Raw genomic sequence first — 13,221 nt, 5'->3', positions numbered from 1 at the left:
AGCCTAGCAGTAGAGCAAATGACAACAGCAACAGTTTAGCAGGTCAGAAGCTTCTTGAGCTTAGCAGTAGAGCAAATTACAACAGCAACAGTTTAGCAGGTCAGAAGCTTCTTGAGCCTAGCAGTAGAGCAAATTACAACAGCAACAGTTTAGCAGGTCCGAAGCGTTTTGAGCCTAGCAGTAGAGCAAATGACAACAGCAGCAGTTTAGCAGGTCAGAAGCTTCTTGAGCTTAGCAGTAGAGCAAATGACAACAGCAACAGTTTAGCAGATCTGAAGCTTCTTGAGCCTAGCCGTAGAGCAAATGACAACAGCAGCAGTTTAGCAGGTCAGAAGCTTCTTGAGCTTAGCAGTAGAGCAAATTACAACAGCAACAGTTTAGCAGGTCTGAAGCTTCTTGAGCCTAGCAGTAGAGCAAATGACAACAGCAACAGTTTAGCAGATCTGAAGCTTCTTGAGCCTAGCAGTAGAGCAAATGAGCTTGAGACAAGCTTTCAAAGTTATCCAATATTGTATTTAAAGAACTACATTACTGTATAGGAACATTAGGACCTAGCTACCTAGCTCTCTGGAGACATTACGTCTCTCTCCATGGTCACAGGAGAAGAACAAAAATGGAGAACGGGGGATTGTCATTTGGCTAGAAATTGAATCCAAAGAGGCATGTCCCTGAGAAGTATCAGCCTAAGAAACAGGAAAAGTAGGAGGAGAGAAAGAAAGACAGCAGTGAGGGAAGGGTTTCCCCTGCAAGGTAACACTCCTTGTTGAGGACTATAGACTTGTGCAGGATGTAGTTGAACTCCAACAGGAGTAGTAACACGACTGGGTGGAGCATGGGGTTCTGCACCTCTGTGTCAATGAAGCACAGCCTTCCTCTTCTTTTCCCCCAACAGATTATCCAACAGGCCGGCCAAGTGTGGTTCCCCGATTCCGCCTTCAAGACGGCGCAAGCCATCAAGGACTTCAACCGGGAAGGGCTCCCGCTGATGGTCTTTGCCAACTGGAGAGGCTTCTCGGGAGGAATGAAAGGTGAGTAAAACAAAACAAGACCCGGGGGAGCCATCAAAGTGAAATGGAGAAAATGCTGCTTTGTATCAACAATACACAGACGGTGCCATGGAAGGTTGGGTTCGAGTCCAGGGGGTGCTGTTGCTCCTTCCTCTATGATGAAGAGCCGTCAGGACTTTCTCCTTCCTTTTGGTTGCCCAGCATTTTCTGATCTTCTTTCTTTATGGCGTTGTAAATCACCTCCCCCGCTATTTAGTGGTACCTAATTTCTCTAGTCTTCGAATTGCTTAGGTAAACAATGAGCTGGGCTGACAGTTGGCAGCTCATGCCAACCCTGGGCTTCGAACTTGCAACTTTTTGGTTGATAGATCTTAGAATTGTTGATGATTTACCAGCTGTGCCAAACCTCTGACCATCTGTCGGAGGTGCTTTGAATGCGATTTTCCTGCTTCTTGGCAGAATGGGGTTGGACTGGATGGCCCACCAGGTCTCTTCCAACTCTAGGATTCTATGATTCTACTAGCCATCCCCTGCCACGCATTGCTGTGGCCCAGTCTGGTGATTGTTCTGGTTGCGGATGACACGATAAATAAATAAAATAGTCTGGTGATCTGGAAAATAAAGTAATGAGAAAGTGTTGCTTTCTAATATATGTAATTTCTTTATGATTGTGGGTAAACAGCATTTCTTGTTGTTTCTTTGTCAGTGCTGATGTGGAGATTGTCTGGTTTGCCTACTCTGGAACATGGAACATACTATTGTCCTTCTTTTGGGGTCCTTTTCAAATTTATGATACTATATCTGTGTGTGTGTGTGAATCATATCTATCTATATCTATGGCTGGATGGCTCTTCGTTAGGAGGGCTTTGTTTACGTTTTCTTGCCCTGGTGAAGGGAGTTGGACTGGAAATATTTTCTGTTGGTCATGGGGGTTCTGTGTGGGATGTTTAGTCCAATTCTATCACTGGTGGGATTCAGAATGCTCTTTGATTGTAGGTGAACTATAAATCCCAGTAACTACAACTCCCAAATGTCAAAGCCTGTTTCCCCCAAACTTCACTGGTGTTCATATTTGGGCATATTGAATATTCGTGCTAAGTTTGGTCCAGATCCATCATGGTTTGAGTCTGGATGTAGGTGAACTACAACTTCCAAAATCAAGATCAATGTCCACTAAACCCTTTTAGTGTTTTCTGTTGATCAGGGGAGTTCTGTGTGCCAAGTTTGGTTCAATTCCATCATTGGTGGAGTCCAGAATACTCTTTGATTATAAGTGAACTATAAATCCCAGCAATTACAACTCCCAGATAAAATTTTTTTTGAGTGATGGTCACTCCTTGTGTTGTGAGATGTTTTGTTGCCAAATTTGGTGTGATTTCATTAATTGGTTCTTTTGTTTTTAGGGTACTCATTATGCACAGAGCATTTATATATAAATAGATTCTATGAGAGCTGTTCAGCAGTGGAACTCTCTGCCCCGGAGTGTGGTGGAGGCTCCTTCTTTGGAGGCTGTGAAACAGAGGCTGGATGGCCATCTGTCGGGGGTGCTTTGAATGCAATTTTCCTACTTCTTGCAGAATGGGGTTGGACTGGATGGCCGACCAACTCTTGGATTCTATGGTTCTATTCTGTGAGAGCTGTTCAGCAGTGGAACTCTCTGCCCCAGAGTGTGGTGGAGGCTCCTTCTTTGGAGGCTTTGAAACAGAGGCTGGATGGCCATCTGTCGGGGGTGCTTTGAATGTGATTTTCCTATTTCTTGGCAGAATGGGGTTGGACTGGATGGCCGACCAACTCTTGGATTCTATGATTCTATTCTGTGAGAGCTGTTCAGCAGTGGAACTCTCTGCCCCAGAGTGTGGTGGAGGCTCCTTCTTTGGAGGCTTTGAAACAGAGGCTGGATGGCCATCTGTCAGGGGTGCTTTGAACGTGATTTTCCTACTTCTTGGCAGAATGGGGTTGGACTGGATGGAACGTCAGGCTTCTTCGAACCCTTGGTTTCTATGATTCTATTCTGTGAGAGCTGTTCAGCAGTGGAACTCTCTGCCCCAGAGTGTGGTGGAGGCTCCTTCTTTGGAGGCTTTGAAACAGAGGCTGGATGGCCATCTGTCGGGGGTGCTTTGAATGTGATTTTCCTACTTCTTGGCAGAATGGGGTTGGACTGGATGGCCGACCAACTCTTGGATTCTATGATTCTATTCTGTGAGAGCTGTTCAGCAGTGGAACTCTCTACACCGGAGTGTGGTGGAGGCTCCTTCTTTGGAAGCTTTGAAACAGAGACTGGATGGCCATCTGTTGGGGGTGCTTTGACTGCGATTTTCCTACTTCTTGGCAGAATGGGGTTGGACTGGATGGCCGACCAACTCTTGGATTCTATGATTCTATTCTGTGAGAACTGTTCAGCAGTGGAACTCTCTGCCCCAGAGTGTGGTGGAGGCTCCTTCTTTGGAGGCGTTGAAACAGAGGCTAGATGGCCATCTGTCGAGGGTGCTTTGAATGTGATTTTCCTACTTCTTGGCAGAATGGGGTTGGACTGTTCAGCAGTGGAACTCTCTGCCCCGGAGTGTGGTGGAGGCTCCTTCTTTGGAGGCTTTGAAACAGAGGCTGGATGGCCATCTGTCTGCTGTGCTTTGAATGCGATTTTCCTACTTCTGGGCATAATGGGGTTGGACTGGATGGCCCACCAGGCCTCTTCCAACTCTTGGATTCTATGATTCTATTCTGAGAGCTATTCAGCAGTGGAACTCTCTGCCCCAAAGTGTGGTGGAGGCTCCTTCTTTGGAGGCGTTGAAACAGAGGCTGGATGGCCATCTGTCGGGGGTGTTTTGAATGCAATTTTCCTGCTTCTTGGCAGGAAGTTGGACTGGATGGCTCACGAGGTCTCTTCCAACTCTGATTCTAGGATTGTATGACTGTGGGAGCTGTTTAGCAGTGGAACTCTCTGCCCCAGAGTGTGGTGGAGGCTTTGAAACAGAGGCTGGATGGCCATCTGTTGGGGGTGCTTTGAATGCGATTTTCCTGTCTATGATGTTTACTGCTTCGTCGAGGCCATCCCAACACACACGGAGGGAGGAAGATTAAGCCGGGAGTGAAAACAAACAATTACGCCACCCCCTCGGTGCGCCTAGGAACACACAAACGCACCCGTTATGTACACACGCGCCGCCAGGAAACGGCCGCGCTGTGGGTAAAATGGCTCCAAAATTGTGTGTAATGAGTAGGAAAAGATTAGAGATCGCTCTGGCGACGGCAACGTCGAGAATTGACATTAGAGGAGGAGGGGAAAGCAACTCTTTACACGCCAAGCTCATTTAAGCTGTGTGCATATTGCGCGCATATATTTAGATGCAGTTCCATATCGAGAGTGGCTGAGGTTGCCTTCCGCCACGCGAGTTGTGTCTCGCTGCAAGGCTGTTCAGCATAATGCAAATATTAAATTATTATATCTTTTTTTCTCCCAAAAACCTTGAATATTGAGATGGAGGGAAAACAGTTGATTTAGCTGAACCGCCAGTGACCCACAACAGCGAGGCATCAAGCGTGAAATTTACTCGAAATTAGCACGGGGGTCTCGGGCTCAGCGTGAAGAGGGCTGATCGGATGCAAATCCCAAAGATATTAAACCGCCTCGCTGGTGGCGCGACGGGGTCGCTCGCGGTTGGTTTTTCATGTTACACTTATTATTTGGCCCCCCGGGACGGGTTATAAATACCAGTAAGAACAACAATAACACAACAAGGAAACCCTCACCAAAGACTTTAACTCACATTTTTAAAAAATGCATTTATTTAATTGTTTTTGCACAAAACACAACGACAACTGAATGTAACGGATTTAGGAAACTGCTCATATCAATGCAAAGATGGGTTTGTGTTTGGGGGCTTCCACCAATTCTGCCTGGGGGCTAGGAAAGAGAATGGTGCTCATGTTGTCGAAGGCTTTCATGGCCGGAATCACTGAGTTTCCGACTGTCTGGCCACGTTCCAGAAGCATTCTCTCCTGACGTTTCACCCACATTTATCCTCAGAGGTTGTGAGATCTGTTGGAAACTTGGCAAGTGGGGTTTATATATCCAGGGAGAGGGAAAGGACTCTTCTCTGGGTTGTTATTAGTTATCCAAGGTGTCTGGCCATGTTCCCAAAGCATTCTCTCCTGACGTTTTGCCCACATCTATGACTGCTATCCTCAGAGGTTGTGAGGTTTGTTGGAAACTAGGCAAGTGGGGTTTATATATCCAGGGTGAGGGAAAGGACTCTGCTCTGGGTTGGTATGAGTTTTCCAAGCTGTCTGGCCATGTTCCCAAAGCATTCTCTCCTGACGTTTTGCCCACATCTATGACTGCTATCTTCAGAGGTTGTGAGGTCTGTTGGAAACTCGGCAAGTGGGGTTTATATATCCAGGGTGAGGGAAAGGACTCTGCTCTGGGTTGTTATTAGTTTTCCAAGCTGTATGGCCATGTTCCCAAAGCATTCTCTCCTGATGTTTTGCCCACATCTATGACTGCTATCCTCAGAGGTTGTGAGGTTTGTTGGAAACCAGGCAAGTGGGGTTTATATATCCAGGGTGAGGGAAAGGACTCTTCTCTGGGTTGTTATTAGTTATCCAAGGTGTCTGGCCATGTCCCAGAAGCATTCCTTTCTGACGTTTCGCCCATGTCTATGGCAGGCATCCTCAGAGGTTGGGAGGTCTGTTGGAAACTAGGCAAGTGGGGTTTATATATCTGTGGGATGACGTCCAGGGTGGGAGAAAGAAAGAAATATCTTTTGGAGGCAAGTATGAATGTTGCCATTGGCCACCTTGATTAGCACTGAATGGCCTAGCAGCTTCAAAGCCTGGCTGCTTCCTGCCTGGGGAATCCTTTGTTAGGAGGTGTTTACCAGCCTTGATTGTTCCTTGTCTGGACTAGGGCCAGGCAGGAAGGAGCCAGGCTTTGAAGCTGCTAGGCCATTCAATGTTAATCAGGGCCAGCTAAAACCTCCCAACAAAGGATTCCACCAGGTAGAAACCAGCCAGGCTTTGAAGCTGCTAGGGCATTCACTGTTAATCAAGGCCAGCTAACACCTCCCAACAAAGGATTCCACCAGGTAGAAACCAGCCAGGCTTTGAAACTGCAAATCAGGGCCAGCTAATACCTCCCAACAATGGATTCCACCAGGCAGGCTTTGAAACTGCTAGGCCATTCAGTGTTAATCAGGGCCAGCTAACACCTCCCAATAAAGGATTCCATCAGGTAGAAACCAGCCAGGCTTTGAAACTGCTAGTCACAATTTCTATGTTCCAAGAAATTCTACATTGAATATAACATGAGAACATTCATACGATTAATTAGAGACTGTATATAAATAGAAGATAGTTTATCAATACTTTGTCAACACAGTGAACTTAGAGCTTCCAAAATAACAATTACTATATGCAAAGAGATTCAATACTAATTAGAGCTAGCTAACACCTCCCAACAAAGGATTCCACCATACAAAAAGCAGCCAGGCTTTGAAACTGCTAGGCCATTCAGTGCTAATCAGGGCCAGTTAACACATCCCAACAAAGGATTCCACAAGGCAGAAACCACCCAGGCTTTGAAGCTGCTAGGCCATTCAATACTAAACAGGGCTAGCTAACACCTCCCAACAAAGGATTCCACCAGACGGAAACCACCCAGGCTTTGAAACTGCTAGACCATTCAATGCTAATTGAGGTGGCAACCTTCCCACTTGCCTACAACACACAAGAGTTCTTTCTCCCACCCTGGACATCATTCCACAGGTATACAAACCCCACAGCCACATGTTGTTCAGGCTTTCAAGGTGTGGTGCTCTCAAGGATGGACCCAGACTCTGGGAGGCCAGGGTTCGAATCCCTGCCATGCCCGGGAGACCCCATTGGATGACCTTGAGCAAGTCTTTCTCTCGTCCTCAAGGGAAGACAATGGCAGGATTCCGAATGGATCCTTCCAAGAAAACGTAGTGTTGCCATAAATCGGAAATGGTTTGAAGGCTTCTCCATGGCCTGAGAAGGGACACAATTGGGTGCTTTTGTGTGTGAGATAGCTTTGATTTGTGTTGGCTCGGGATCCGAGCGTGTCCGAAGGAGAGGCTCCCAGGAAACCTCTCCGTTCTCCTCCTCTTCCTCCTCCCTCTCCCTTCCTCTTCCTCTCCTCCCTTTTCGGCTCCTTCTGAGTAAAATACTCGCTCGTGGCAGGAGTGAAAAATGCAGCGCTAATTACGCAATTATTTTATTATGTAGCCCCACTAAAAAATGTCTCTGAAAGAATTAATTTGGTTAAAACAATTTGGATCGAGCAATTATTTTCTTAACACTGGAATTAGCTGAAAGGAGCTTCAAGTGGTTTATGGCCGGCGCTCCATAATAAAGTGATTATTGAATTAGTCATAAATGTGTCACTCCCCGTATATGTGGCGGTGACGGGCGCATCGCCTCCCTCTCCCAGAGAGACACGTTTCTCTCCGCACTTGAGGAGGAGGATGGCGCAAAGGAGGCGCAAGGTGCAAAAAAAGTGGGTTATGTTGGGCAAGTTTGCTCTGGATGCATCATCGATCGATGCGGTTCAGTGTGCTCTCTGGCTGTAGGGTAAACTACAACTCCCACTAGGGTGAGTCACTCCCCTCAAACCCCTCCAGTAGGTTGAGTTAGTCCTGGGGGTTCTGTGTGCCAAGTTTGGTCCAGTTCCATCATTGGCAAACGTCACCAAATTTCAACATGAGACAGACAGAAGCACTTCTGTTTGGCTTTCAAAGACTGCCTCCCCCACCTCCCTTGGCTTTTGTACACCGTTATATACTCCAGTAATACAACCGTTTTTGGGTCATGGAAAGTACTCTCTTTCCAGCTCCCCTCCCTTGACCTTTTGATGGAAAGTATTTTCTTGTACCTGCAGACTCTGCGCTTAACCGCAACCTTTGCACTTAACCACAACACAACTTCCTATGTAAGCTTGAACATTGTATGACCTCTTCATGATGCCTCTTGTTTTGAAAACATTTTCTTCCGTCTTGCTCTTTTTCTACAGAGAAAGGGTATATTTCTCTTTTGTTGTTAATTTCATTCAAAGCCCCTTGCTTAGCATTTGCAAATTTCACTCAAAGAGCCTTTTAGTATGAAAGCCTTCACTTGGGTTCCGTTCCCCCCACAGATATGTATGACCAAGTGTTGAAGTTTGGGGCCTACATCGTGGACGGTTTGCGGGAGTACCGCCAGCCCGTCCTGGTCTACATCCCGCCCCAAGCGGAGCTGAGGGGGGGCTCTTGGGTCGTCATCGACCCCACCATCAACCCGCGACACATGGAGATGTATGCCGACCGGGACAGCAGGTAACCCACTCGCCTTTCTGCTTCTCGTGCTGAGTCAGAAAACTACGCATCTCCTCCGTTGTGGGCTTATTCTTTGAGAGGATCAAGGCTTTCCAGTTCTTTTTGGCTTGGAGATCCTTGGAAACACTTCAGTGGGGTTGCGGGAAAAACATACAGAGCTCCAAAAGTCAGTTTGTAGGTTGTTGTGAGTATTTCGGGCTGTCTGGCCATGTTCCAGAAGCATTCTCTCCTGATGTTTCACCTACACCAGAGATTGTGAGGTCTGTTGGAAACTAGGAATATGGGGTTTATATATCTGTGGAATGTCCAGGGTGGGAGAAAGAACTCTTCTCTGTTGGAGGTAGGTGTGGATGTTACCATTGGCCAGCTTGATTACCATCCCAACAAAGGATGCCCCCAGGCAGAGAGCAGCCAGGCATTGAAGCTGGTTTATAAATATGTGGAATGATGTCCAGGGTGGGAGAAAGAACTCTTGTCTGTTGGAGGTAGGTGTGAATGTTGCCATTGGCCAGCTTGATTACCACTCCAACAAAGGATGCCCCCAGGCAGAGAGAAGCCAGGCATTGAAGCTGGTTTATATATCTGTGGAATGATGTCCAGGGTGGGAGAAAGAACTCTTCTCTGTTGGAGGTATAGGTGTGGATGTTTCCATTGGCCAGCTTGATTACCATCCCAACAAAGGATTCCCCCAGGCAGAGAACAGCCAGACATTGAAGTTGGTTTATAAATCTGTGGAATGATGTCCAGGGTGGGAGAAAGAACTCTTGTCTGTTGGAGGTAGGTGTGGATGTTGCCATTGGCTAGCTTGATTACCATCCCAACAAAGGATGCCCCCAGGCAGAGAGCAGCCAGGCATTGAAGGTGGTTTATATACCTGTGGAAGGATGTCCAGGGTGGGGGAAAGAACTCCTGTCAGTTGGAGGTAGGTGTGAAGGTAGCAATTTGCCATCTTCATTAGAATTTAATGGACTAGCAGTTTCAAGGTTTGGCTTCTTACTGCCTGGGGGAATCCTTTGTTGGGAGATGATCAACTCGCCTTGCTTGTTTCTTGCCTGGAATTCCACTGTTGTTGTTGTTCTTTATTTACTGTTACGATTGTAGAGTTTTTAATGCTGGTAGCCATATCACTTACTACCCCAGGCAGTAAGAAGCCACACCTTGGAACTGCTAGGCCATTAAATGCTAATCGAGGTGGCCAATGGAAACATTCACACCTACCTCAAACAAACAGACAGACGATATGGTGTTAGGAATTCCATATGGTCACTATTTCCGATCTTCCTGGCCTTTTACGCCTTTGCCCTCCTTTAGAGGCGGAGTCCTGGAGCCAGAAGGGACGGTGGAGATCAAGTTCCGCAAGAAAGACCTGGTGAAGACCATGAGGCGCGTGGACCCCATCTACGTGCGCCTGGCAGAGCGGCTCGGTGAGTAAACCAGCCTCGGGTGATGCATTTTCTCCCAAACCACTCCAGTATTTTTCTTTGGTCCTGGTGGTCTGCGTGCCACGTTACACCAGGACCATCGTTGGTAAGATCCAGAGTGCCCTTTGATTGCAGGTGCACTATAAATCCCAGTACCTACAATGGCTATAAATCAAGGTGAATTTCCTCCAAACCTCTCCAGTATTTTTCTTTAGTCATGGCGGTTCTGTGTGCCAAGTTAGGTCCATGGCCATTGTTGGTGGGGTCCACAGTTTGCAGGTGAACTATAAATCCCAGTACTTACAATGGCTATAAATCAGAGTGAATTTCCCCTAAACCTCTCCAGTATTTTTCGTTGGTCATGATGATTCTGTGTGCCAAGCTAGGTCCAGGGCCATCGTTGGTGGGGTCCACAATGCTCTTTAATTGCAGGTGAACTATAAATCCCAGTACTTACAATGGCTATAAATCAGAGTGAATTTCCCCCCAACCTCTCCAGTATTTTTCTTAGATCATGGGGATTCTGTGTGCCAAGTTAGGTCCAGGGCCATCGTTGGTGGGGTTCACAGTGCTCTTTGATAGCAGGTGAACTATAAATCCCAGTACATACAATGGCTATAAATCAGGGTGAATTCCCCCTAAATCTCTCCAGTATTTTTCTTTGGTCAAGGCGGATCTGTGTGCCAAGTTAGGTCAAGGGCCATCGTTCATGGGGTTCACAGTGTTCTTTGATTGCAGGTGAACTATAAATCCCAGTACATACAATGGCTATAAATCAGGGTGAATTTCCCCCAAACCTCTCTGGTATTTTTTTTTTGGTCATGGGGGTTATGTGTTCCAAATGTGGTCCAGGTCCTTTGTCAGTGAGGGGTCACAGTTCTCTGACTTGATACAGGGTGAACTACAACTTCCATCATGTGGAGTCCATACCCCAAACTCCTCCAGTATGTGTAGTGGCTAATTAGTTCTGCTCTGTTTGTTGTGCAGAGGGGAGGCCTTTGGTGGCTCCTCAACACCTGTGGGTTAAAGCTATTTATGGAAGTGGGAATCTGTCTGTGGAAGTGGGCACCCCAGCCACATACACACATACATATTTTCACTTTTATTATATTAGGTATATAGAATAGATATGGGAGCCCCCGGTGGTGTAGTGGTTAAACTGCTGAGCTGTTGAGCTTGTTGACCAAAAGTTTGCTGGTTCAAATCCAAGAAGCAGCATGAGCTTCCACTGTCAGCCCCAGCTTCTGCCAACCTAGCAGTTTTAAAACATGCAAATGTGAGTAGATCAATAGGTACTGCTCTGGCAGGAAGGTAAGGGCGCTCCATGCAGTCATGCCAGCCACATGACCTTGGAGGTGTCTACGGACAACGCTGGCTCTTCGGCTTAGAAATGGAGATGAGCACCACACCCGTTACCTTTACCTATATAGAATAGATATGTAGATATAGGTGAATAGATATAGATATAGATAGATGTGTGTGTTTGTGTGTATGCTTCGAAAGGGTTTATTTTCAGAGGATGTCTTATATTTTCATGTACAACAATCTACACTTAATCAAACAGTTATGTCGTCCAAAGGCACCCACTTATGTATTTACAAATACTTAATGGTAATTTATGTTATCATTTAAATATTGATGTCAATAATATCTATCTATCTATCTATCTATCTATACACACACACACAATTTTATAATTTAATGCATCTATTGTGTGTTGCAACGGATGTACTGAATGTGTCCATCTGGCTGGCAGTCTTCACTGGGGCTTATTTTTGAGGGTAGGGCTTATATTACGAACATCCTGAATAATCATGCTAGGGCTTATTTTGTTATTAAATTGAGATAAATCACCTTATCTCCGCTGCTTCAACCTTGCAAGCTCTACCTGAAAGCACGAACTGGTAAAGACACCGGATTCCTTAATTCAGCTTTCACCGAAAGCGCCATTTAATTTTTTATTTACAAAATATACAAGGCAATCTTCAATCACGTTCGCTCACATCTCGGCACACTGCAAGAAGCGCATTTCTCTGTTGTCATCCGGTCAAAATAGGAAACTCCAAAGTGACTCTCTACCAATACTATACACATCTCTAACTCCAAAGTGACACTCTACCAGTACTATACACATCTCTATGTTCTAGCCCATTCATTTCTGGAATCACACCGTTTAAACTATAAGCAATTTTCACACTAGGAAACATTACGTACTGACAATGTTTTCCAGGAAAGAGAGTCGACGAGAGAGCATCCAATGCGCTGAAGTTCAGTTCAGATTCTGTTACGGCAGTGTTTCTCAACCTGGGGGTCGGGACGGTTTTTGAGGGGGTTTCAGAGGGGTCGCCAAAGACCATCAGAAAACATATTTTTGATGAGCTTAGGAACCCCTTTGGAAGAGAAGGTTGAAGATCTCTCTGCCTATCCTCTTCTTTTTCATAAACAGGTGGTGAATCTTCCCACTAAAAGCCCTTTTCTGCTGTGATTGGCTGGCTTCTCAGTCAAGGGGAGGGAAGTTTCTGAGATTCCAAGTTGGGAGGGGAGAGCAGGCATGCTCGGCGCATGGCAGTGTGTGCGCATGTGCAGGTGAGGAAGAGCGTGTGAGGTTAGACGGAGGCTCATGCTAGCAAATTCCTCCAAGGCACAGCGGTTCTGTGGGAAGTTTGACCCATTTCTGTTGTTCGTGGGGTTCATAATGCTCCTTGATTGTAGGTGAACTATAAATCCCAGTAACTACAGTTTCCAATTTATTTATTTGTTTGTTTGTTTACTATATTTGTATACCACCCCTCTCAGCCCGGAGTTTCCCTAAACTCCACGAGTGTTCACATTTGGGCATATTGAGTTTTTGTGCCAAATTTGGTCCAGATCGATCAGTCTTTGAGTTCATAGTTCTCTTTGGATGTAGGTGAACTACATTTCCAAAACTCAAGGTCAGTGCCCACCAAACCCTTCTAGTATTTACTGTTGGTCACAGGAGTTCTGTGTGCTTTCGTTCAATTCCATCATTGCTGGAGTTCAGAATGCTCTTTGATTATAGGTGAATTATAAATCCCAGCAACTACAACCCCAAAACTCAAGGTCAGTGCCCACCACACCCTTCCAGTATTTACTGTTGGTCATGGGAGTTCTGTGTGCTAAGTTTGGCTCAATTCCATCGTTGGTGGAGTTCAGAATGCTCTTTGATTGGAGGTGAACTATAAATCCCAGCAACTACATTTCCAAAACTCAAGGTCATTGCCCACCAAACCCTTCCAGTATTTACTGTTGGTCATGGGAGTTCTGTGTGCTAAGTTTGGTTCAATTTCATTGTTGGTGGAGTTCAGAATGCTCATTGGTTGTAGGTGAACTATAAATCAGCAACTACAACTCTAAACTCAAGGTCAGTGCCCTTCCAGTATTTACTGTTGGTCATGGGAGTTCTGTGTGCTACGTTTGTTCAATTCCATCATTGGTGGAGTTCAGAAT

The 13,221-nt window shown here is 46.0% G+C and overlaps 1 protein-coding gene across 7 annotated transcripts in view; it reads left to right on the top strand.

Annotated features, from left to right (window-relative positions):
- ACACA (acetyl-CoA carboxylase alpha) overlaps nt 1-13,221 on the top strand; it is a 219,633-nt gene that overhangs the window by 186,067 nt on the left and 20,345 nt on the right. For all 7 annotated transcript variants that reach the window (XM_067472024.1, XM_067472023.1, XM_067472021.1 and 4 more), the window contains 3 exons: nt 893-1,028; nt 8,155-8,332; nt 9,644-9,756. In XM_067472024.1, coding sequence (XP_067328125.1) covers nt 893-1,028; nt 8,155-8,332; nt 9,644-9,756 — 427 coding nt within the window. The remainder of the gene's footprint in view (nt 1-892; nt 1,029-8,154; nt 8,333-9,643; nt 9,757-13,221) is intronic.

Source organism: Anolis sagrei, chromosome 11 (assembly GCF_037176765.1).
Source record: "Anolis sagrei isolate rAnoSag1 chromosome 11, rAnoSag1.mat, whole genome shotgun sequence".
Classification (NCBI taxonomy): Eukaryota; Metazoa; Chordata; class Lepidosauria; order Squamata; family Dactyloidae; genus Anolis; species Anolis sagrei.
The sequence above is the reverse complement of the archived record's forward strand: the minus strand, read 5'-3'. Positions and strand labels throughout refer to the sequence as shown.